Source organism: Atractosteus spatula, chromosome 13 (genome assembly GCF_055471065.1).
Source record: "Atractosteus spatula isolate fAtrSpa1 chromosome 13, fAtrSpa1.hap1, whole genome shotgun sequence".
NCBI classification, from domain to species: domain Eukaryota; kingdom Metazoa; phylum Chordata; class Actinopteri; order Semionotiformes; family Lepisosteidae; genus Atractosteus; species Atractosteus spatula.
The window spans coordinates 41,111,311-41,137,949 of NC_142718.1; the positions used below are offsets into that span (position 1 = coordinate 41,111,311).

At 43.7% G+C, this 26,639-nt stretch overlaps 1 protein-coding gene across 1 annotated transcript in view; it reads right to left on the reverse strand.

The window, feature by feature from the left end:
* Positions 1 to 827: 827 nt before the first annotated feature.
* lypd6b (LY6/PLAUR domain containing 6B) overlaps positions 828 to 26,639 on the reverse strand; it is a 31,039-nt gene continuing 5,227 nt past the window's right edge. Inside the window, exons 2-5 of the mRNA XM_088930092.1 lie at positions 4,421 to 4,565; positions 4,101 to 4,199; positions 3,654 to 3,784; positions 828 to 2,866 (exon numbers count right to left, since the gene is read on the reverse strand). Coding sequence (XP_088786218.1) covers positions 2,696 to 2,866; positions 3,654 to 3,784; positions 4,101 to 4,199; positions 4,421 to 4,541 — 522 coding nt within the window. The 5' untranslated portion in view covers positions 4,542 to 4,565 and the 3' untranslated portion in view covers positions 828 to 2,695. The remainder of the gene's footprint in view (positions 2,867 to 3,653; positions 3,785 to 4,100; positions 4,200 to 4,420; positions 4,566 to 26,639) is intronic.

Sequence of the window (26,639 nt, forward strand, 5' to 3'; positions counted from 1 at the left end):
ATCTGCCGTTTCTTAATAAGTGCTTTGGAATGTAGGTTCCGATTCCTCACCTTGGGAGACAGAAATCTGCTTCGTGGTGCAGCTCGCACGATGGGAGACCAGTCTGTCTGGCTGGAAGGTTGCTGGTTCAAATCCCTTAGCAGGCAGAGGAATCCTACTCCATTGGGCCCCTGAGCAAGGCCCTTAACCCCAACTGCTCCAGGGGTGCCATATAAATGACCCTGCGCTCTGACCCCAAGCTACTCTCCCTGTCTGTGTGTCTCATGGAGAGCAAGCTGGGGTATGCAAAAAGACAAAATCCTCATACAAGAAATTGTATAGGGCCGATAAAGTGATCTTATCTTATCCTCGGCACAACTGGCCACAAACGAACCAGATGGGCCAAACGGCGTCCTCACCATTGCAACCTTTCTTACGGTCCAGAAGAATACGGGTTTTTTCCCCACCACCATTTCAACCATTCGGGATTTAACTGAAAAATGCAAATAGACGGCTTACCGCATTTACATACGGTTTACATAAACCAAGTGCAGCCCCCGTGCACCGCAGGCCAGCCAGAGGAATGGGAACGAGCACCACAAGCTCACCAGCGGTTTCCAGTCCTGCCCATTGCGTGCGGTGTGACTGGCGCTTCAACAACACACACACACACACACACACACACAACACACACACACACACACACACACACACACACACACACACGCCGAACCAGACTGGCCCCGAGAAAAACATGACTGCTGCATAAGAAGCCTTCCAGAACTGCAGATGATTGTTCTTGCTCAAAGCTTCTCTTTCAACACGCCGCACGGAAGAATCAACTGCACTTTAATGTTTATCCAAATGCGTCTTTAATCGTTTTAAAGAATTCAGTGAGGCCTTGGTATGGTTTTAATACAGTAAGGCTGGCAACAGAGTGGGAGCTGGTGCCAGAATTAAGTTTAATTAGGTATTTACTCCTGCGATTACGGGACAGTAAATCACACAACGTATCTTCAGTAGCACCTTTTAACACCTGACATTCGAGAGCAATTACAGAAGAGCTCCATTATCGCAAGTCTCCCAAACAAAAGCAGTCACTGTTACACCAGACTGACTATACCACACTGCTCACCGCATTTATACATGTGTGCTTGGCACAGGACAACATGCCTGTCTCAATGCATCTTTACAATCAAGCACAATGTTTCCCAAGCAAGAAACATCAATGAGCTCTCCAATAAGCTCTTGTGAATCTCTTGACACAGGGTCTCAAATTTCTGGTTGTTAGCTGGAAACATTGTGCATTCGTTTGCACAACGTTTCCAATGTTGCTCTCTCACATCTGCAGCCAGTTGGTTATATCAAGCCAGAGAGCACGGAGAATCCCTGTGCACTAACGCTATTCGTCATTTAGAGATGGTGCAGGCTATAGTCCCATGTCAAAGGCTAGGTATGGCCTTCATCTTGTGATTTACCAGTCTTTTACAAGCTTGCTGGAGGTTAACATCAGGGTAAGACGTGAGGTGGATGGGTCTTATCCACTTTTAAAATATAACATCACCCAGATGTTATTAGGTTATTACACTCCTGCCTAGGGGAAGCCACTTTCACATCGTGACAGCAAATCACACAGCTGTCAGCTAAACCAGACCTTGCCTTGAAATAAAAGACTAAAGGTTACCTATTTTAAAAAATACAAATATTGACCTATATGATCAGTTTTCAATAAAGCATTATGTAGCCCACCACCAAAATAATTGCTTTATTGAGAGGGATTATATTCTTTTGCTTTAAATACAAAAGGAGAACTTTCCCCATCATCATCAATTTCCCTTCAGGATCAATAAAGTCTTATCTATCTATATATCCCTTATATCTCAAGTTATAGATGGCATAAATTTTAAACAGCCTAGTTAATAACACGTGTGGTGTTACTTTATGATGTTCTCAAAGATTAAACTGCATTTTTTTTTAACCATTAGTGCCACAGTTACATTCAGTTTTCATTTTAAAATACAGTATAGTACCACTGCACGAACAATTTGAATTTCCTCTGAAATAAAGAAAGTGCTGGAAGTCTTCTCTCTCTTGCTCTTCAGACACCTGTAACGTGCTGGATCACCCCGAGATCCTGCCCGGCGTAGGAGCCAATAGCTTCCAAGTTTCCACATCATTCCACAGCAAGCTTCTGATGAAACCAACATTCACAGCCCCAGCCAACAACACTGTCACTGGGGTGAGAAATAAAATAACTTTGCAACTGTGTTGCAACACAAAAAGGACAAGTCCCCCGTGAAGAAATGCAATTCTGTCGTAGTTTATCCCTTTCTTCGTAGGGTCCAAAGCATCTTCAAAACGTTCTTTCAGATGCTCATGTTTGCTTCTTTGACCACCTAGTACTTAACGAAAGAGCATGGGAGACAATCGAGCAGCTGGCGAAGGTCTCTGTAGAGGCATGCACAGCGGAAGTTGCTGTTGTCAATGTATCACATAAATACGTTGCAGGCAAAATTAAACGAGCTTTCATTTTGTGCACCAAAGCCCCTCTTCTCTTTTCAGTTTTCTAGGCGGAGGTTTAGTGTGGTGTGTCAGCGCAGACCAGCACGCCACTGCGCGACTAACACTGGTTCTCGAGGAACTTGTCCTGCCGAATGTTCACTCCTGCTGGTCACGGTGACCCTTCAGACACTCTGGACTGACGACACCCTTGCCGTCACGACAGCAGCTGTGCTGTGAAAAGTGCGAGGGGTAAGGAGGCGGAGCTCCAAGTCCGGACGCTGGGAGCTGACGAACCGCGAGACTTCATCATCGCAAACACGGCGTTGGTGTGGTTTGTCGGGACCTCCACGTTACAGGCCATTCCCTCACAACAAGACACGCATTCCTGGAATCACAGAGAGGACAGTCCCAAAGCACAATTCACACAGGTTAGCGGGCCAGTAGTGTGCCCAGCTGTGTACCAGCATCATGCTGTTAAACTCTAATGAGCTGCACTCAGCCACCTTGTTTACAATCATCCAATTCCCAAACTCTTGAACTTCTTGATACAGTTCTTACGAAGGGATCATTACTCAGAAGTACCCATCTAGCATGATAAAGGTGTAATTGCTGGTTAAAACAAAATGCCTGCCTTTCAGTCCACAAACACACACTTATGGAAGCATGAAACTATAGTTACCTATTAACTCTGACATTTTTCACCCTTCACTGCCACCTGGCACATTTTTAAAGTCTCCCTTCCCCGTAAAAACAAACAGAGACTGAACATCTGGGGGCGACAATGCAAAGGAGATGGTGTTCAGTGGCCATAGAAACTGGACACCGACCTGGCTGTCCAGGCAGGACAGGCTGACTATACTCCCAATGCCAGCAAGGAGCAGCAGAGACACTGCACTGCAAGAACTACCCCAGGATTAGACATTCTTCCCTTAAATAACAAATTCCCAAGCCTACTGGGACTGGGGGTTAGGACAAGCAACAGCTCTGGCCGTGTCGGAGGAGCAGACAGTGAGCCCGTCTCACAGCAATGTTTCCTGTCATGTCTCTAAAAGTCCATTAGTACTGCAAATGTTGCATTAACTGTTCCGCCTTCAGCAGCGCTGTAGTTCATCGGCCGGGCCCACAGGAGCTCGCTGAGGCGGGCAGCTCCCTGGCAGCCCGGCGGGACTCACCGTGTGCCCTGTGGACGTGTGGTGGCGGCAGCCCACGGCCTGGCACTCCTCCCTCGCCGCGCACTTCTTCGTCACCCACCGGCTCCTGCCCCGGCTGCCGAAGTGGTGCACCGTCAGGCAGTACTGCGTATCTGTGGATCCGAGCCACAAGACAGCAAGAGCGGTCAAAACCGGGCCCGCGCCACCCCACACGCCAACAGAGGCTGTTCTGTCTGAAGCGCCCACCAGCCAGTCAGCTAACTCGTTTACAAACGCGTGTTCCTAGCCCTCAACTACTTGTCAAAGAGCGCGTGTAGCAGTTTTCACTTCCCGGCCCCGGGAGGTTTCGAGGTTTAGTGGGGATGGAGAGCTGGACCATGACTGGGCCCTTCCCGCTGCAGTGGGAACTCTCTCCGCAGCCCAGCGGTCAGTGTCCGACGGCTGTGCGCTCGACGGCTGGACACTCACGCTGGGGGCACCACTTGTCTTCAGCCCATCTGTTGCAGTCGTAATTGTCCGCAGCGCGGTCGCAGGTGAAGCACTTGAAGCTGCTCGGAAAAGGGGTGGCTGCAAAACAAACAGGGACAGACATTTCTGGGATGCCCAGTGCCACCACCAACTTCTCCGTTATTATCAACTGGATTCACAAGTGCCGTTACAAAACACGCAGTGACTATCACTCCTACAAAACACGTAACGGTCATATTTATTTTATGCGCATTTATCCGGCCTGTCCTTAAAAACGCAGCAGGACTTTTGGCGAGAGTCACGACGGCGGAGAGGCTCACGGTCTGCAGGCGGCCCCAGGTTGTAGAAGTTGATGTTCTTGGCTGCTGCCCCGTCTTGCGTGGCGAGAAGCAAGAGAACCGGGAGCAACGCAGCCTGAGGAAGGGCGAGGAAGAGCACCATTCTCCTCAGGGGCTGGCCGAACTCCTGCAAGAGAGGGGGCCTGGTTACCGGTACAGCAGCAGCACGGAGGCGCCGGAAGCACAGTCTCCGGTTCCAGATCACCCGCCTCTAGAACAAGCTCTCGAACAAAGTCTCAGAAGCCTCCAACTGTCTCCCGATGGGATAGCTTTTCACTCTGATTTACACCACGTTCAAAGAATTAATCACACCTAATCAGAGAGAAGGTGAGAATATGGCGGGGATTACATGATATACAGTATGAAGTACATGTTAAGAGAGGAAACATTATGAATTTCTGTCATTTTTCAACGATCTTGGCCTTGGGGGGGGAGAAAGAAAACGAGAGCTGCCCGAGTGCAGTTTCTCTTGATGAGAGCCCCCGGGACACCATCTGTCTGTGCAGCACCGACCCCCGTGTGGCTCCGCACGCAGCGCTGGCCTCATGCTAGAGGCCCCGACATCGAACGTCTAACAGGTAACAGCGAGTCAAGGAGAGAGGGCAGCAGTGGCGGAGCCGGGGAACAGGCCGAGAGCAAAATGAGCTGAGGAAGCCGGTATGCGAGATAAAACTGGTTTGATAAACTGAAATGGAATTTTTGTCAGAATTACCGAGAACAGAATTAAAAGAAGTGGGGTTAGATTTCCTCTAGCATAGCAGCTTTTTTTCCCCCATGTCTACACACAGACTCTGGTGCAGCCTGTCTTCAAGAGTTGGAATAAATGATCACCTGTAGCCAAACATTCCTAGGTTTGGCTTTAACATTTAGAAACCTCAATGTCAAAAAAAAAAATCTTTCAATGCAAGAGATCATACTAAAAATATGCTCTGGTATGTGAAACCGTTATACTGTACATACTAACGTCAGCTAAACCTACCCTGCTTGGTAGGAGACAAGGTCCTGGGCAGTTCTGTGTCTTAACTCACCATGCCAGTGTGTGCACTGGAGTATCTGGAGTGGCAGCGTTAGTCCTGACAGGGCACTGCGATGTTTATAGGGTCAGGGACAGGGTCATGGGCTGGGAAACTGTAGCACAGTCGCGGAAAACGTCTCCATATCGAACCTCCAGCAAACAGCCGGAAAATAAAACACTCACTACAGAAAAAAAAAATTGCTATCACTTTTGCTCTTTCAAAAAATGCCATGTGATCCTTAATGGCCAAATAGTCAGGGCATCGATTTTCAATTTCCCATCTGAAGGACGGCGCCTCTCACAGCACTGTTTCCCTGGTCACCCTACTGGGGTGCTGGTGACTGGTCCGGGCACTCAGATACCCTCAGACTTATACAGGTGCCCATCCCAGTTGTCAAGGGGTTAAAGGGGTGCAGTAAGTGCTCATGCAAACATACCTTTACACTTGTGCAGAACTGTTACTTAATAGCCTGGTACAAATTGGGACATTGTCTCAAAGCTTAATGATTAATTTCACTAGGGGACAATTCTAACAGGAATAGCCCTTCTACAGAGTGTAAGGGCAGGTCTCTCTGAGGGTGCCCAGTATATCCTCTGACAATTAATGGCCTAACGCAAGGGTCTCCAACCATTTTTATCCGGCCCGAGAACAGACGACAGCGCCACCACTGCATGCTTAAGCGCATGTTAAAGAAGTCAAATAACCTTGACCTCAGGTTCATTGGTTTGTTGTTCTCGAGTTTTCTTGCATTGTTTTTTTTATTTATTTTACATCGAAATGTCAGGAGCTAAGAGGAGAAAAGTTGACGAAGAGTGCAGTGTTTTTAATGAGAAGCGGACTGAAAACTATTTTGTGATTGAAAGCAATAACAAAGCGTTCTGTTTTATATGCAGAGAAACCATCGCTGTTATCAAGGGGTAGAATATCCGAAGGCATTCCGGTACGAAGATAAGTACTCAGAGTGGCAACATGCGTTCAGATAAAGTAGAAACACTGAAGAAAAACTTATTTTATCAGCGTGAAATATTCACAAAGCGATCACAACAATCAGAATCCATTGTAAGGGCGACTTTCAAAATAGCCCATGTTATAGCTAAGGCAGGGAAACCATTTACTGATGGGCAGGATATAAAAACTTGTATTATGAAGGCTGCTGATGAACTATGTCCAGAAGAAGTTGCTTTGTTCAAGCAAATACGTCTGTCGGCTTATACAATTGCTCGTCGCACAGAAGACCTGGGAAGAACCGGTTATTTTGCACTGTATCCTTCATCAGCGGGCTTTGTGCGGTAAAAATGTACAATTATCTTAAGTAAAGACAGTGAATTTTATACGATCGTCCTCCCTTAATCATCGTCAGTTTAAAAACTTCCTATCTGAAACTGAGAGTGAATAACACTGTGAGGTTCGCTGGATCAGCAAAGCTAAACTGCAAAGAGATTTTTTGAATTACGCACAGAAATCGACATTTTCATGACTCAGACCAATTAACGCCCTCTCTGACAGCGTTTGGTTATGGAAGTTCGCCTTTCTTGTGGATTTGACTGCATATATAATTGAGCTGAATGTGAAACTTCAGGGCGAAAATGCTATCATTTCAGATTTGTTTTCACATGTAAAATCCTTCAGACAAATCATTCTTTTTGAAAAACAGGAAGCAGCTAACAGTTTTGTTCATTTTGCAACTAGTGAAAAGTACAGAAATGAATGTAGCGAACCTTTTCCGATTCCGTTCGCTTTAAACGTGATTTCACATTTGAGGCAGCAATTTCAGGACCCTTTTCAAGGTTTTGACAAGTATCTCAAAGAACGCAAGATTGTTCCAGCATCCTTTTTGCAAGTGAAGTTAAAGATCTTCTGTATTGTAACGTCATGTGTTGTCACACAGCTTTATTAAGTGCCTTGGTGCAACCTTGTTGTGAAAGGCGCTATATAAAAAATAAATTGAAATGAATCTTCAGCTCGTTGCAGCTCGAAGATTTGCAGCTCGAAGTAATTGACTTTGCTGGGGATGACTTGTATAGGGATCTGTTTAAAGAAAGGGATTTGTTAAACTTCTATAAATCACAGCCTGAAGACAGTTTTAAGGATATTAAAAAAAAATTTGCTCGTGGACTGTTTTCTGTCTTTGCCTCCACATATTTGCATGAATTTTCAAAGATGAAATATGTCAAATCTAAATAGCGAACATCACTGTCTGATGAGCACCTCGAGCAGATTGTAATTCTGGGGGATTGTCCCTTAGATGGGGGCACAGCACTTCAGCAGCAGTTGAAGTGGGGGCCCCTCCTACTTGTATATGCAGGCAATTGAGTGTTAATGTTTCTCTTGAAGTGTGCCAGATTCTTTCATATTGTTCAAATTCCACGGGCAAAACACCACATTTGCACTGCAATATAAAAACCCGGGCCTGTGATTATGCAAAACCGCTGCTCGGCCTTCTGCAAACTTTACACCCAAGCCTGTGTAGACAGTGTAAATCTTATATTCCCTTAACGTTTCTTTTTTCAGCGCTCAAGACAAGCTCCACGAAATAAATGAAATGTTGGTCACAGCGTGACTTAATCAACCACAGCTGCAGGACAGTTAATAAACATGTCGGCCCCTTCTGCAGCGTAGGAAACAGACAGTGTTTAGGTGACTTGCAAACAGATTTTTAACCTATGACCTCAACCCCCCAAGGCAAAAATTCCTCTTGCAAACCCTGGTGGAGCCAGCCTGGTCAACACCACCCCTTCTTGGACAGGAAGGTCTTGGGTCAATTTCTTTTCCCCTTAAGGCAGTTGGCTGCTATCTCTCAGAGTGAAGCATGTTTGTCCGTTGGCAGTCAGTACCATACAGATAGCAGCAAGACGGAAGACTTGAAAATGAAGAGCGATCAACCATGATAAGAGATTTCAACAAAACCCCCTTTCCCGATAAGACTTTTCAACAGAACCCCTTCTCAAAAAAAAAAGATCATTCAAAAACCTTTCAGGGTCACTACTGTACATGGTATAATAAATTTACAACCATGGATAACATTCAGATGACACAAAAATCAACACAGGCAAAACAGTAGCCTGCACACACCATGTGTGTTTATGCAAGCTTAAAATATAAACCCAGTTCAAAATATCATGTCAGTGTCTGAACATGTGGCTAAAAATCAGCCTTTTATACTGATCTATTATACTGTTAAGTCAAAGCCAAAAAATTCAGTCCTGATTCATTCAAAAGGCAGTTACATAAAAGATTTTTTGCGCACAGGAAAAGGGGTCATATATCATTTTTTTTAGTTCTCAATTAAAACATTCCTTTACAAAACATTAAAAAAATTTAAGAACACAGCAACCACATCATAGGTGTATGCAGCAGAGAGAAAAATTACAAGTTACGGTCTAAATTGCTTTTCTTGGACCTAGTTCAGAAACATCAAGCTTAAACTCTCTAGTGAATTTCACAGAGAGAAACCTGCAAGCCATGCAAAACCCAGTACATTCTGGCCAGCTGTCAAGCCCATCACTCACTGTTTGCTGCTTAAGATTACAGCAATAAAAATGTACTAACTGCCACCTGGAGAACACGTTCTTGTAACAGACTCGGGCAGCGAATATGCAGTCCAGCTGAAAACCACTGCAGGTTTCAGGTGCGACTGAAGAGCCCACCAGCACCGAGCCTGCAGCTCGTCACGCACGAGAGTCTGGAAGCCAAATCAGGACAAATAAAATAAATACACTGAAGGTTACAAATACTCACAATAAGCTGTGGCCAAATCTACAGTAGGTGAGAAAAATAAGGAAAGCTGCACACGGGCGGATAGGTTCCAAATACGTGTCTGGAACGAAGACTGTTGGAGCGCCTTTGTCAATACCGCACAAACCACTTGTGCAACAGTCAACACTTCCTTCTATCGAAGCCGCCAGTAAAAGCATAATTCTTCACTTCCTCCCCAATTTCTTCTCTTACACTTCTCAAGCTCTAACAACAGCCGTGCCTTAGATGCCATTTTCCTTCCTAGCATCAGTTTCACAGGCAGCAGGTCCATGTGTTAATTTCCACTGCAGCAGTGCTGCTGTAGCGTGGTTCAGAAGTACACTCCTACAGACACACACACTTCACTTCCAAGCAACCACTAAAACAAAGATTCATTCAAACCTTTATCTTTCAAGGCAGATGAACCTGCACATCTTGTTCCACTCTCCATTAAAGCTGCCAACGCAAATGTCAAGGATAAACACAATTCTGACTCTTACAGCCTACTTGAGTGCAATATGATTTGTGATGTGTTATAAATGTTACATGTTGTTATGTGTTAAACTGTACATGTGCAGTAGAGTGATGTGCAATGTTTTTCTTTTCTTTTGTTTGCATTCTATTTAAATGTACAGGAGTGCTGTGTGTCCATAAAAAAATTTCCCTCAGGGGACAATTAAAAAACCCATCTTATCTTATCTTACATGATACTCTCCATCACAGTACGTTAATGGCAAATGTTGCTGAATGTTATTCAATATTAATAAATGTAGGAATACTTTCCAATGAATGCACTCTAAATATTCCCTGCAGAAAACTACCATGATATTCACGGTAACATTTTAGCTCTAAGCCACACGTCAATGTTTCTGACTCACTGTTTTTACAAAAAATGTTAAAAGACTAGATCTGTAGGGGAAGCACACAATAGGTTTTACAAGGGCTGATTTTTTTGTCACTGTCTAGGAAAAACCCTTTCAAACCTTTCCCCCCCCCACATCAGCACTGTCAAAAGTTAACTAATCAAAACAATGGTAACTTTACTGAGCCTGCCATTAAGGCACTGAACAAATTTGTCCTAAAGCCCTTACAGTGTGATAAGGAGTCAGAGCAATTACACAGAATGAGCGTTTTGAAATGCAGCTGGAATTTGACCAAGGCACTCCTCTTAGTCTTTTACACAGAAGGGTTTCTGTCTGTGTCTGATCTTCATGACACCACCTAACTTAGCGATTATATTATTTCCGGAAACTAACAGATTCTAGTGAAAGCATGCTTTCTTCTTTCCTGCTCAGTTATCCTGGAGGCATTGTTTCATTTTAATGTTCTCTACGAGTGTGAATCGCAATGAGCTTGAGAGTCAATTTTTTATGTCACAGACCTCATTACTCAGTATTTTGCAGTAATCAAAACTTATTGCAACAAAAAATGCAAAATGCCCCTGGATACAAACACAGATAATACAATTGCTCACAAGAAAATCCTTAGGTCTTCGTATCTTTGATAAAAACGTAGACTCATAAGCTGTGAGCTATGAATTTTAAAACTGCTTTCGGACGTTAGATGGGAGATACATGCAGTTCTTCTAAATGACATTTAGGGTTTAAGTGGCCTTAAAGCCAAAATTATAGCCCCTTCTTACCTTACTCACCTGGGGCTATGACTAGTGTAGCTTGTGAGAAACTGGAGTTCTGGGAACGCACAGCGCGGACGAGTTCAACACTCTGGCTCTTATCAATACACGGTCAATCACCCTCACTTCATATCACTCAGTACACCTGTTGCACAGCAGGTGAAAACACAGGCAGCTCACTGCTCTGCAGTGTGGGAAGCTCTCAGGGAGCCGCTGGTCTTCACTGCTTCACACTTCACCCCAGACTTGCAAGGGAAGGAGCTAGGAGCTGTCAACCTGACCACTCGCAGCACCATCTGATAACTAGCATTCTTCACTGTTTTTATAGGAAATACATAAATAGCTACATGGTCAGAGGATTTCAGATTTAGACTCCACCCATTATATGCTCTGATATTTCCTAAACATGAATGATTCATATCATACAAACAAGGCCATATCAGGTTTCCAGCGTAAAAGCTTTTTCGATTTTTTGTACCTTAAGTACACAGTAATTACTAGCCCACGCCCGCTGTAAATATGGTGCAGGGAAACAAAGTGTTCTCTGATAAGACCGTGTTTGCACAGTGAAGCCTAAAATTTAAAAAGGAAATTCAGTGCAGCACTGCACAATGATATCAAGTATCTGGTAAAAAAACAATCCTGAACATTTTGGCTGCTCCTGCCGCTTCGGCTTCTAAACGCTGATCAGGAATTCCTGTCTGCTTTCCTGCAGGTCAGAGGTGGCAGAGTGTCCACTGATAAGAGAGACGGGATACAGAGAGTAACGGGGGCACCAGGCCAGAACTTGGACACGGTGGGGAGACTGCTCCCCTGTTCCAATGCTTTCTAGACAAAACTCTCTGTGAAATTACACACCACCCCTATGTACTTCTGTCTTATTCCAAACACGTGATGAGGAATAATGCCCACAAACAGCACATGTTCACTGGCCTTTCAATGCGCTGAGCTGGTTAGACTTTAAGCCCACCTCACAAGCACAGCGTCTGTCTGTACGTTCCCTCTCTATCCACTGCAAATGTTGTTAAGACAGGAGTAATTTGAGGATAATATGACTCCTGATCACTTTTTTAAAATATCCTCTAAAATTATGTCCATCTTCCTTGCTTTCCAGAAAAATTGATACAATCACCTAACAAGCCAAAAACATCCAGCAATCACCGTGCAAAGTGCAGACCCTTCGCTCTTCCTGCTCACACTTCAGACAGCAACGTTTGGACCCTGGAGCCTGGACCACAGGGCAGCAGTGACTACTGGATCAGGCCCACTCTTCCCACGACAGACCTGTTTGATTCACAGTACAGGCCTTGAGAAAAGACCCTGAGCTACTCAGATACTAGGGTGGTGCCAAAAAGTGGAGACCCCTTCTCCACTGGAAGCTGGCTGGGGTTTTCGAAGGACTATTGAAGATCTCTTTTTACACCTCTTTCAATTATACATCCAAGTATCCAACTCCACTGTGGCCAGGTGACACTAACCCACAGGAGAGACTCCTCCGTACCCCCCTGACCTCTGCCATCAGCCATCCATCTCATTTGCTGTCATTCTTAGTTATCGAACAAAACAACTTTCCCTAGATTTTCCCCATTTGGTTTAGTAAGTCCTAGTGCGTAAAAGAGAAACCATACAGTCACCTCCGACTCCAACGCGAGGTAGATGAAGAGCAGAGCACACAGGTCTCGGCCCTCAGACGACAGCTGCCGAGCGCAATGGGAGCACTCCCTGTGTGCCCCACTGCTCAAGAGACATTGCCGTTTGTACCTTCACCTGCAAATGTGCAGCTGAACTAAAGAACTTCTCTTCTCCAACCAGGCCGAAGGAGAAAATTCACCATTCAAGAGATCACCATTTTACCCCACAGGGCTCCTGCGTGTCTTTTGTAAGGGCCGGAGCTCTGTGATGGTCGCAGAAACACAAAGGAGTCGTGAAACGCAATGAGGCCGGGCTGTCAGGCCGGGCCTCAGGGAGCTCTCGTCATCTGAGCCACTCTCAACCATAAGAAGGAAGAAGACAGAAGGAAAACTGGAAAAGCTGTCCTGTGCCACATCACAGCTCTTCAGAACCACAGCTGACAAACTCTGCAATAAACGGACGGATTAAGAAGAAATAGAAGTCACCAAAAACCTGCCTAGAGAGACGAATGACACCAATTCCATTCGACTTAAATGCACATTCTGTAAAAAGGGATTAAGTCTTTGACGAAGTCTTCTTCTTGTTACAGGTCTACAAAATGTCTGATCAATCCAAGTCTTATCTGCACAAATGTGCCTTCAGTCTTCTCGACACAATGGAATGCAGATTTCTTCAGAAAGTGTTTTGCATAGTAAAATGATAAGTGAAATAAGTGCAGTAAAGGTAGCAATTATCACAACAACCACACACTGAGAGATGCACCACAGATCTTATTCTTCTAGGGCGGTTTAAGGCATTAGTTAAAATGACTGCTCGTTAGCAGTCACTGTTGCAATTCACACCTATCAACAGTGCAGGAAATGTGCCCAGAGGGAATTTTCTTCTAAACGCAATACGAAATACTTTAAAACAAAAGGGTCCCCACTGGATTTCAGGAAAAAAAACAAAGCACCAAACAGGCTGCATAACAAGTGAAACATCTTTTGAAGTAACTATATCAGGTTGCTGAGACACCCATCACCCACTACGAGTAGGTACATCTCAGTGAAGTGAGTTACCTGCTGCAGTGGAAGTCCAGTTTCTCCACTAATGGTTTCAACAACAGGGATTTGGCGTGGAGTCCAGTTACATGGATGGATTTGTGAAAGCCTGTTCACTCCAGCACTTACATTAATGAATCCTGTGCTTATCACTTCATCTCATATGATCTGCAGACTGTTTCAAACAATAACATCTCCTCTGAAGGACTACAACATTCCCAGATGTAGTAGATAAGTTTTTGCCTTCAGTATTTGTAATTTTTTTTCTATTACAATAGAGATCACAAAATAAAGAAGAGAACATAAAGAGAAGAAAAAACAAATGAAAAACGTCCTGTGCTTGTCCCAGCACACAGTGTCATGTTTTAGGTCAGAGATTCCCAGCCCTGCTCCTGAAGGAAAACTGTCTCTTCTGGGTTTTGTTCCAGCTGGGTCCTTAATCACAGGCTCAATGATTTCAGTTTTCTATTTAGGGTATATTTGTGAATTTGCTCTTAAAAAGTCAATTGGGATTCGTAATTGGTATCGCCCCTAGACCAATTTTTTTTCTTCCAGAACAGGTATCAGGTGTGCTGCTTGAAACGTAACTAACCGGAACCGCAGAAGGACAAAGCACGCATTATGGATGTCTCAGATCCAGTGCCACCCCGCGGCGGGCGTGTCCGACGCTGTTAGTCTGAAATAACGGAGAGGCTGAATTAAGATCGGTGTGTTGAAACTGCTGGAAACGGAACTCTTGAAGTAAGGCGTTTTTGACCCCTTGAAATAAAAATCTGAACAAGCCTAGGAAGCCGAGCTCAGCTAGAACAGAAAGCTACAGCTGTAGAACAGACTGCGTTCCGGGGTTGGGAACCTGCAGAATAAAGGAGTTCAGGCATCGGGAACCCCTGCGCAGCAGCTGATCCTTTCAACCATACATCATAGCCACACAGCTCTGTTTCTCAGCTACAGTGCTCCGGCATTTTATATTCACTTGTCATTATGTTTCTTATTATGACCCCCTGTGAGGGAGCACCATGCTGGTAGGATTTCTGCAGCCTGTGAATACAATGAACGAGGCTCATGCGCACATCGGCTGTGAGTGAGATGAAACTCACTATGTGAGTTCTGAACAAGGTGTGGCAGTACAGACCCATTCAGAACTGCACAGCCCACAGCCCAGCCAGAGACTGGACCAGCTCTGACAGTTATCAGGAATGTGGTCCTGACTCTCTGTGGTCATTAAAAATCCCAGGACATTTCTCAAAAAGAGTAGGGGTGTTACCCGGGTGAAGATTGTAGGTTAAGATCAGAGGTAGGGAACTGCTGTTGTACCCTTGAGTAAGGAACTAAGGTTGATAAAGTGTAATATCCAGCTCTATATATAGGCATAAATCTAAAATATATTTTATATAAATATATATAGTCATTTTCAGTGAAAGCATCAGCCAGTTGTATTACAATACTAACTCCTTACTTGGGACAAAGAAACTAATGCTAATTATCACAGTTGTGTGTAGATCTGGTTACATAAAGACATAAACATCACCCCTGATCTCACTACAGGTTGATCTGTCAAAAACAGACATGTGACAATGAACAAGCTAATTGCTAACAACAAAACTAATGGACTTAAACATTAAGCTGCCACATATGTACGTTTTTTTTACAATAATTATTGTGTTAGTTTTGATTTGTTGTTCAATCTCTGCACTAAAAACAGAAATGGAATCCAGGTTTGTCTATGACAATAGCAACCTCCCGTGTAATCAAAAATAATAATAAACCCAGGAGCTCTTTGATTTTCATAGAAATTAAATATTATTCCCTCTGCGAATGCAGAACACTCTCTGACGGTTTTAATTATAGACAACAAACAGTAGTTACAGTATTTCCAGTCCCTCCACTGCATTCACCACAAGATTAATACTTCAACACTTAAAATAAACAATAATCATCACCGTTCAGGATCTTTTTAAAACCTTCAAGTTTTGTCACTTTTACTTGAGATTAATCATTGAAGCTTCATCAGGGCAGTACTGGAATGTTCAATTAAGAGGGAAAGGGGGGAAGTCAGCTGAAGAAGTCTTCTCTCTCGCTACCAAAATGCACATGTTCACAGGTAACAGAATATTTACCATAAAAACAAAAACCCTCAGCACTTCATCAATGCCAACGACAACAGGAAATGACAGCTCCCGGGGGAAACAGCCCACAGGCAGGGAAATAAAACAAATCCCTTTCTCCAGTTTATGGCCGTTTTGTGTCCAAACCATTCCCCCCCACACACCCCTGCTTCTCCTGCTGTAAAGCACTTGGGAGTGTTCAAACAACCTAGGGAGCTCCCGCTGGGGGCTGCAATCACAAACTCTCCCCCACAGACATCACACAGCACACAACCCTGCCAGCTCTGGCTGCTTTCTTACCGTTCTCCAGCTTATTTCAGACACGCGCGACGTCTTGCGCGCAGTAACCTGTTACATGCGAGGTTTAATATAGCGTTTAGAAGGACAGTATTTATCTCTTTGTCTCAGGGTGTGCTTTTCGCAACAATGGCATTTTCACATGAACTTGGTTCTGTGCTTTGGAGCCCTCCACCACCACCAGTGTGCAGCCCCACCTGGATGATGCACCAGTCCGCTCCCCACACACCAGCTCTCAGTGGGGAGGAGAGCAGAGTGATAATCTCTCCCAGCAGCAACCTTAAATTTTCCCAGAATGTCTCCCATCCCAGGTCCTGGCCAGGCTCACACCTGCTTAAGGTTCAGTGGGCTGCCAGTTGTGAGTTGTAAGGGGATATCTGTTATATAAAAGGCGATATATTTTAGGATAGAGACTAAGAGACTAAACGTTTGTACTGATGCCATGTGAGTAAAGCACATTTTCCAAGGGCACAACAGAAGTGTCCCACCCAGAACCAGACCCAAGACCTTCCAATGATGAGCCCAGAGCCTTAATCACCACTCCACGCTCCTGAACATGACTTATTTCTAAACTTCTCCAAACTAATTCCTAGGAAGCTGTCAAAGATGAATTTACTTTCTGCTTTAGATTCTGCCACAGTGTGCACGCTGGGGAAATCACACCTCAGGCCAGAGGTATCCCTCACTGAGCACAGCTGAAACTGTGCACGAGAAAGGACACAGTCAATATAAATCTTCTCCAGCAATTACAGTGATAAAACTCCTCTGCTGTTGAAGCTGACAGCACCTTTAAAACTATCTGCTTCTGTGGAAAAAAGAATTTTATTAAAATGTGTGCGTTCTTTTTAGCAATTTTTAATCATGCATTCAAGGAAGGTCATACAAAAGCTCAACACTGGAACAAAGCACAATTTGTAAAAGGAGCTGAAAGTCAGTATTCAAACACATATCTCAGTTACTTGATTATAATAAAGAATAATTCCATTTAGCAAAAAACATCACATACAGTATCCTGTGCTCTAGTCTATAGCTATGTATCAAAGACATTGAAACAACTTTAGACATCCCTTAGAAAGCAAACACTTCATACAACTTAGTGTAATTTTCTAACATTGAACTAACATTCAGGTGCATGACAGAAGAACATGAGAAGTTCAATTTGTCAGATGGTTTAAGATCACATCTTTTATCTGGTACAGCACAGCAGATATTAAAAAACAAATTGGCAAGCTCGAGCTCGCTTACTGAAAGAGCTTATATGCAGTATTGCAAGATAAAAATCACAAATCTATTTCCACCACATTCATCATACCACGCGTCTCCGCCATAGAGGCGTAGACTTCATTCAACAAGCAGCTTCACCTGGAGTTAACAGGGTTCCTCCTCCTAGTGAGGTGGAGCGCCCAACCTCAAATATAGGCACTGCAAGTGTGTGTACACAGCCAGGATCTCACATGCCTTCAGAGCAATTCTCTCCTCTTTCACCACATTACACCTAGGAGGCCCAGACTGTAATGTTAACCAATACTGTGTTACTGACGGAGAAGCAGGTGGTGTACGAAACTGAACATATTTTGTATTCTATTGCATTAACAGAGAAATTTTAACAAAAAATGACGGACTCTTCCAGGCAAATTCTCCCAGCATTCTAGTTTTTTTATATTGAAAATAATGTCAAAAGAAAAATTTTAGGTGAAAAAGATGAGAAATTATTACAGTTGTAATAGGTGGTATAGGTTCTGAATGGATCCTGAAGTTCATCTTCAAAGTGACCTGTAAGGAACGCTCGTGCCCATCAGGCAGAGCTGCACATTCAACAGATTGAATTGCCTGGTTCCCATGATATTTGTCCAGTGTTAGGGAACTGCCATTCAACATTCACTGTGCTTCACTGCCTTCAGGTGCTTTCCCTTCAGTATCAGAGGAGGGTGACGCGTTAGAATAATTAATCACTGTGCTTTATGTGGAAGTGTAACTTGATATGATTGTGCTGTTTCTCGCTGTGAGGTCTACCAGGAAACAACTGAAAATCAGCCCATTCCTCTGGTGCATCTTTTAAAGGAACACCTCAGCATGAAACCTATTTCTAAACCATACCACAGAAGAAAGCAGACTGCAATGGTAGTTGAAATTGTTACTGGTGAATATGAAGCTCCTTTTAATCACAGTGCAAGTGCTGGGAAGAGGCGAAACACACACTCGATTCTAAAAGTGAAAGCAGAGGTGTAACAGTTCAACTCAACACATGAAAGAATATTCAAGTCCAATTAGGCTTCAGTCAAAAGCGACAGTAAAGACAGTATTTCCAATTACGCCAACTGACATTTTGAAGCTCCCATTGAAACCAAACATTTCTAGAGAAAATATCTTTATCCACCACTTTTCAAGATCTCGTCTTAGAAACAACCAATAAATAAAAGCAGCCATCGTTTCCAAACTGGAAATCAAACAGCAAGAACTTTTCAAGTACGCAAATGACATGGTCTCACTGGCAATTCAGCAGGTATATCAAAGGTCGGGCTACATTTATAAAAACAATTATGAATTATATTTTCAGAGCTGTATCCGACCTCAAAAAAAAAAATGTTCAGTTAAAATTTTTTGCTCATCACTTACCATTCCAAGACCTGGCAACACTTTTTACCATCATTGCAAATACTCTTACAGATGAGGGGAGGAACTGCACTGATTTCAATGCTAACTTCAAATAAAAGTGAACACTGAGCAGACACCCCCCCCGCCTCCCAGAGAAAAACTCAAACACCTCCGATCCCTATAGAGCGGACTACAATCCTTCACACGAAAAGAAACCCAAAACCCTGATTTCTCACCTGGCACCACTTAACCTAGTCCCCTCTGTAACACAACTTTACATCGCCTGCATAAATTTACAGACTGCTCCAGTAACATCATTACAAGGAGAGGTAGAAACGAGGTCACCTTAATTGGATGCCTGATTACATCTCTCTTTCTCTCTGCCTGGAAACTCAGAAACGCCGAGAACCACAAAGCCGCCATCCCAGCGAGCTGCATCTCCCGCACAAGGCTTGCCTTTGTACGCGTCCTGACAGGAAATGGAGATGCTTTCATTCATTTGCTAATAAGACCGTGGCAAAGCAGAAAAAAAGGGGGAAAAATGGATGTCTCAGATATCGAAGACTTGCATTCCACAGGTAAATCTGGGCTTTGTTGATCTTGGTGGCATGTCTCCAACTCAAGGGAATGGGCTCCAGGAAAGGCATCTTACTATCAAGCTAGATCTTAAAAGCTAAACTACAGGAGGAGTTTTTTCTATGCCACAGGAACTAAGGATTCCAGCAGAGTGGAAAGAAAGCTGGTGTTCTCCCAGGTTTTGAGCTTGTTGCAGCAATGCACTGCCACCACAACATAGCGGGCAGACTCACGAGCTTGTCTTGGAGACAATTACAGTGCATCCAATGTGTCAACATATTTTGCAATTTATCTCATGAAAATAAGAACTGGAAAATTCCAAAAAGATAAACAATTTTTTTTTAATTTTATCATAATAAATATTAACCCTCCTCCCCTCTGCCCAATTGGATTTTGATGCAGAATATGGATTTTATATGGACTTGAAGAACAGTTTCTCTGCAGCCGTGCCTTCAGAGGGGGCAGGGGTGTCTCCTGTGTCCCTTTGCTTTAGAGCTATAAAAAGGTGGAAGTACTGCACTGAAGCTGCTCAGACTGTAAACCAGGCTTCTCCATCTGGTCCTGCTGGCAGAGCTCCACCTAGCAGGTCTCATAGGTGACCCTCAACTTACAACTGTCGCCAGTCTTAAGAAATGAATGGCTTATGATAGGGCTGTCCAGTCCCGGTCGTCTATAGCGGGGGACCCCAGTCCTGGTCCCGGAGGGACGGGGTGTCAATAGCAGGGGACCCCAGTCCTGGTCCTGGAGGGACCTGCCTTTGGGGGACCTGTAAGACTTACTGGACTGGGTCTCTGCAGGACCAGGATCAGAGACCCTCGTTATAAAAACTAAAGACTGCTGGTAGTGAAAAATTAAAGCACCCGAGGCTATATCTGTAGAAGAAGCTGAAGCAACAGTGCCGTGAAAAAGAATGTTAAAGGGTTTTAGAACAAAACCGCCTTTCACACACACGACACACTGGCCTATTCATTTCACTGAACACCTGAGCAGGGATTTATGGGAGAATTTAAATAGAAGATAAATTATTCATGAATATAAAAGGTCTGACTCTCGCAGGTGGGAGATATAATTACAGAAACAATGCCATTTTTATGGAGGGCTAAGCTCGGAATTTAGGTTGTTGCCAAAACAGCTCCTGAGCTTCAGACAGCAAATACAGAAGATAAAATGATATAAATCATATCTTGTGGTTACATGACCAGACTTTCAGAGCTTTGATTTTTTGCTAGTTTGTTTTATGATTACTGGGACAAAGCAGTGAGCTGGGCCCTACAATCAGCACGTCAACAGTATGACCATTTGAACTCAGCATCTACCAGTGTGGACATGAACTACCAACGACAATGCACTCAACAAGTATGGAACAAAACCTGCTTGTGTGCATACATCAGAGGATCCCACTCCAGCAGAAGTTTGATTAATGAAAAACTGAAAGCTCACCAAGAATGTAAATATGTTAATTCCGTATTATGGTTAATTCCACACTGAAAAGTAATGTAAAAGATTTACAGCCCTGTTAAAAATTTCTGTATAGGAACCTCTTCTACACATGATAAAATATCTTATCATTCAGAATGCAATAAATGTTTTCTGCATGCAATAATCAATCAAAATGCTTCACTAAATTCTTCTAGTACAACAAAACGACATACAAAAGCTTACTTCTATCCTACCTGAAAAGCCATTAATTTAAATGAACATCTTTCCACAGTTCTCCCTACCTGGTCAAGCAGAGCGTATAATTGAGCAATTTAAAGCAGCTATTAAGTTTATTTCATTTTAATACCATTTTTAACTCAAGAAAAGATCTTCTAAAGCTTTGATTAAAAAACACAAAGAAGTTCTACATTTACATGAAGGCCAATATGCCTGGTCTCAGTCACTGGGAGTTTAGCCTTTTGTTTTGTCAGTCGCACTTTCCTGGACAGATTAAATCTCCCTACATGATGAAAGACCTCTGTATTGCTTCAAGCTCTCTTAACCATTATGGTTTAATAATAACCCTTCAGATGTCCTGACCAGGATTTGTGCCAAAATGATTAAGTAAATCTCAACCCACTGCTCTCAGAAACTGCAACTATTCTGTCCCCCCTCTGTCCCATGTCTGACACTCGAGAGCAACACACACACACACACACACACACACACACACACACACACACACACACAGTGTGCAGGTTTCCATCTGCATCAACACAATACAGTACAGGAGAAGCTCAAGCCCACGATTTGATTGGGTTATCAGAATAACATTCATGAACCCCAGGATTTCAATAAATATATTAGTGTGCTTAAGCTGAATCATTCTGAAAGACTTTGGTAATACAAGAATTTGGTTATAAAAAACAACCATATCTTGGGCATATCTGTGCTTTTTTTTTCCATAGTTACTTGAAATGACAAAGGCATTCAGCAAACTATCACTTCAAAATCCTTCACCGGCTACACAGTTAAAAAGGCTTTAAAACTTTAAATATTTAAAGACTTTAAAACGTATAGACTTTCTCATTAAAAGCCCAGAACCAGAAGGGACACAGCGTGGCGAGGGTGGCAAGGCGCGTGACGAGGGTGTGCAGGCGCGCAGCGCTGGCTGGGATCAGGAGCGTTCCCTCGGGGCGTTCCCTGCACAGCCGGACATGGAGTGCAGCCAGAGCAGCCAAGCAGAGCCAGCATGAGGGCGCCATTACCAGCGCTCATCGTCAGCTGATATTAGGAGCAGTAACATAGGAGTGGACATAGCGATTGATAGTGCATGATAAAACGTCCAGCAGGATGGGGCAGAGGGGTACAAAGTGGAGGACGCGAACAGCCCTGCCTATGCAGGTCCTGTACCTGTCTTTAGCTTATCAGCTGTGTCTGTTCTGCTCGTGTGCTGAATGCCCAAGCCTTTTTTCAGCCTGTTCTGAATCAACAATCCAGCAGGCTAAGGGGATCTGCAGTCTGCATAGCTTCAGACGCCTACAAAACAGTTGGCATTTGAACGTCTCAGCCTGCTGTCATGATTTATAATCCTCTCTTCTACAGGGGTCTGCACCTGACAGCTTGCAGCATTTCTCATCAATTAAAAAAGTGGGGGAAGAAAGTTCCATAGAAAGGCCTTCAGAACAGTACTTGCCCGGTTCTGAGAGATCTGAACAGGAAGGCATTGCTCATTTTCTACTTGTTTTTTCACCCGTTTCTTCAGCAAGCTGACAGTAGCGCAGCAGACCTGTGCTTGAAGGTGAGCAGCCTCTGAGAGAGGAGTGCCTGTCTGACCAGGCGTATGAAGACCCATGATTCCTGCAGTCTTGACATGCTGACTGTATTTCACAGGAAGCGCCTGAATGGGTCAAATGCAGAGAACGAGTGGTTCTGAAAACACTGAATATATCACTTAACACTCCAGAGACTAGAAACGGCATGCACAATGTCCTTCTGAATGTTCTGCTTTTCAGAGGCAAATCCGTGACCAAGCTTTAACATTACTCGCTATTAGCTACCCTGAATGCAACAACCGCAAAGCTGGAAAATAATATATGGTTGAAAGATTTCTGTGAGGCACCCTCTTTAGCACCTTAAGGAAGCTTTCAGTATGTACACGCCTACTGTACCTTAGGCTGCAAGCACCAGGAGGAACTTCCTGAGAAAGTTACAGAAAACCTGCTCCATTCAGACAAAAAATTTATATTTTCCCTTAGAGGCACATACAGTTCACCCATAAGCAATGACTCCTGACACAAAAAACAAATATTTGACACTCTTTATTGCCTCTGCATGCTACAAAGTCACATAGGTCATTTATCTCGAGGGCTGCCGCCTCCTTCTCTCACTGGGAGTGAATGTACACTCAACTGTTACAATATTAGGTCCAAATATGAGTTAATTTGTACAAATAAAAACATACAGTAGATAACTCCATACCTCACAAATGTCGATACATCCTTGATCTAGACTCCCCTGGTAATGACAAACACACATTTACAGTTTTAGCCAGTTTGCATTTTGCACAAACGCACTCTTAAAATGAGCCTTTAGACTTTTTTCCCCCATACATCGCTTGTGTCAAACAATGGTAGCAAAGGAAAAACAGATTTTTGGCCAAGATATTAAACCATCCGAGTGTTCTTAATTCAATATAAACCAATTCTAAATGTCAAACTTTTTTTTCCAGAATTGCCTTTAGAATGAACACCCAGGCTGAAGATATAAAAAAAACAATCTTTATCGTTCATCATGGTTAGCAAAACTGGTTTGTCTAGCAGAGATGGGGAGGGTTATTATTCAAGGGATTAGATTGCCTATGAAAACTGATAAAGGAAATATTAAAAAAATGGCACAAGAGAATGCTTTAAACTTTATTCCTACTGGCTTTTGTTAGTGACCATTGATTTGGAACTGTTATTTCCATGGTTCAAAAAAGTCCTTGTGATACTATAATTATTATAGACTTTTTACAGCATAATACAGAGTTTGATATTCTACAGTCAATAAAGGCTTAGAAGGCAGTTACATTACTCACAGGTACCTGCACAAATCTTATGAAATATTTCCAGGGCAATAAAGCAGACCTGCACATACTGTACCATACAGTACATACTGCATGACGGCAGCACTAACGACGGGACCAACTGCCAACACTGAGCTCTTGGAATGGAAGACTGTGAATGGACGCAGTGCCCATGGGTGGCCAGGCATGTGATCGGCTCTCCCTCACCGTATGGATGGAAGATCATCCTCTCCAGGTACTGGGGGCTCATGAAGCTTGACTGAGAGAAGCAATGTGCTCCTTTTATGAGACACGACGACAGGCCTCATGTCTTCAGGCCACCTCTCACTCTGGAACAAGGCAAGTGACCCTCTCCTATTGTCTGCCCGAGATTGGAGACCAGATATCCCTGGGACTTCCCAAACTCTCCATTCAGATTAGAGCCCTTATAGTCTGAGGGCCCTTATTATCAGGCTTAGCTCAGCCTCTGCTGCACCTGTCAATTCTCTGTCCCTGTCAGTCAAGTTTCAAACTAGGATTCCACCAAAAGAGAGATTAGGCGGATACCCACTGCTAAGCAATATACAGAACAAAGAAAGAAAATGTTGGCTACATCGACAAAGCAGTGACCAGAACTCCAGCCACCACATGGCCCTCAGAGCCAAGAGCTGAGCTCTGAGAAGATCTCCCTCACTGCCCTGAGCCACACTGACACCAGCCAGCCTCTGGAGTCAACCCAATTGCAGCACTAGCCGAACAACACTGCCTCAACCCACTGCGACACCACCTGGAAACTGCTACCAGGACCTAAAAAGACCAGACACACTGACAAAGTGTCTGACCAGGGTGAGTGCCAGGAAGGAGAAACAGACCCTGAAGAAGTACAGGCTCACTGACCACAACCTGGACACACAGACAGACCTGGCTTCCCCATGGAGGACAGGCTCACTGACCACAGCCTGGACACAGATAGACCTGGTTTCCCCATGGAGGACAGGTTCAGTGACCACAGCCTGGCCATGGAAACTGGACATAGGCAGACCTGGCTGCCCAGAGAGGGCAGGCTGTATTCCCACAGCAAGCAGGGAGAAACAGAGACAGAGATGCATTTTCTGCTACACTGAAAGAAATACTCTGGGATTAGACAAACATTCTTCCCCAAAATAACAGATCTAATCCCAGAATTCTGACACCTGCCAGAACCAGAGAGCTCCCAATCCTCCTGAGGAAGGAATCAGCAGAGCTGCAGCTCAGTGTGTGCTCTCCTGTCACAGCCTGAGGAAGACGGAACAAGCCTCTCAATGAATGTTGATTGTTGTAAATTTCTGTTAACATTCAGCTAATTGTTATTGCTTTGGCAACACTAATTTATGAGCTTCTCAAATCAGAAACAATATTCCTCTCAAGGGAATTCAGCACTTTTCAAGAAGCCAAAAGGTTAAATTTAGAGGGGAAAAGTGTCTCTTCCCTTTCTGTGGTGATATAGCACCAATTGTTAAATGAAATGTTATTTCACTCTTTATAAACTCTAGTTTCTTAGATAGAAATAAACTTTTAAGAGAATCCCCTTAGGAGTAATAGTTTCTGTGGAACTTTCATCTTCCAGGCACATTCAAGTAACACACAATTCAAATAGTTCACCAACAAACACAACTATTTAAGAAAACTTGACATCTTTTTGACTTCTACTGAAGATTTCTTAAATTACATAAACCTGTTCTAATGGCTGTTTTGAGAACACTGAATTCTAAGACTTATTTTCCTATACCAATTTCTGCTAAATTAAGTCAGAACGGTTAAAGATTGACTCTCAATTAACAGGTGTAACTCCAGAAAAGAACCTTTCAGCTGTGTTGTATATTTCCCCCTTCAGGATGAAATCAGGTCTGTTTTCATCCAGCTCCGCCAGGGCTGAAGTCAACCTGCATTTCAAACCAGTTCCCAGTGTCGGCTCCATTTCTCCCCAAAGACAGCCTCCGGAACCACCAAGCAGGAAAACAAATGTCCTCAGCATCTCTGAAAACTAATTCTTATTCTCAATGTGATATTATAAGCCATATTTAGTGTCCACAACCTTAACAAAAAAAGGACATTTTGAGTAAACACTAATACTCACCGATCCTGGTTTCTTCTACACAAATGAAGAACGGTTCCTTAGCAGAGTTCATCAGCAAAGCAGAACTGCTCTTAAATCAAGTTAAGCTGCAGTTGAGGAACTCAACGGCACTGAACATGCAGTAAATATATCACTAAGCCTGAGCAAATGAGTAACCTAGTACTTCAGTCTGCTGCACAGATGATGTCTTCAGGATATTAAGGCATTATATGTAAGGTCCTTTATGTGACGCAAATGTTACCCATGCTCTTGCTTGGAAACAGCAGCGCAATGCTGGGGTGATTTCACCTCACCCTCCGAGGACATTATTCAGATCACAGCAAGGAGCGCCAGCAGCTGCTGTTTCGACAGAAACCCGATGCGCAGTGTCAGTGGAAGACTCCTGTCCTGTGTGACAACGAGCCGAAGTGAACATGCCACCTGTCGCTGCCTTTTCTTTCCCAGAACCCAGCATAAGAAAACACAGCCTCTAATTAGAGATATTTAGGCTAGAGAGACCGTGAAAATCCATTAATACTGGTCTTTTTAAGCTGCACTATCACCTCCAGGCTATACCCTCCCTCCAGTTTGCGCACGAGTGCTGGAGCGTTTGAGCAGTCTGGGCCCAAGGCAGGGACTCCAGGCAGGAGAAATAGCCAGCTTGTGGTTACATTCCTCGTTACTGCTAACGGGCGGAGGCGACCATGAAGAAACTCCGATAAATATTCATAAGCCAAAGAACCATTTCCAGACAGATAACATTAGTTTAAATAATATTTGATCTTTAAAAAATATAAGTGGCCCAAAAAACATAAATAAACCTTTACGAGTATCCCCTCAGGAGTGTGCTGAACTTTCCCCTTCCAGGCACAGGCAGGTAACGCACATCAAATAGCTCAGCAACAAACACAACCATTTTAACACAATCTGACATTTTTTCTCCGGGATCCTATTTCCACAGGTATAGCTGAAAATTCATTCTATTCACCCCTGGTCCTGTAGAGCCTCGTGG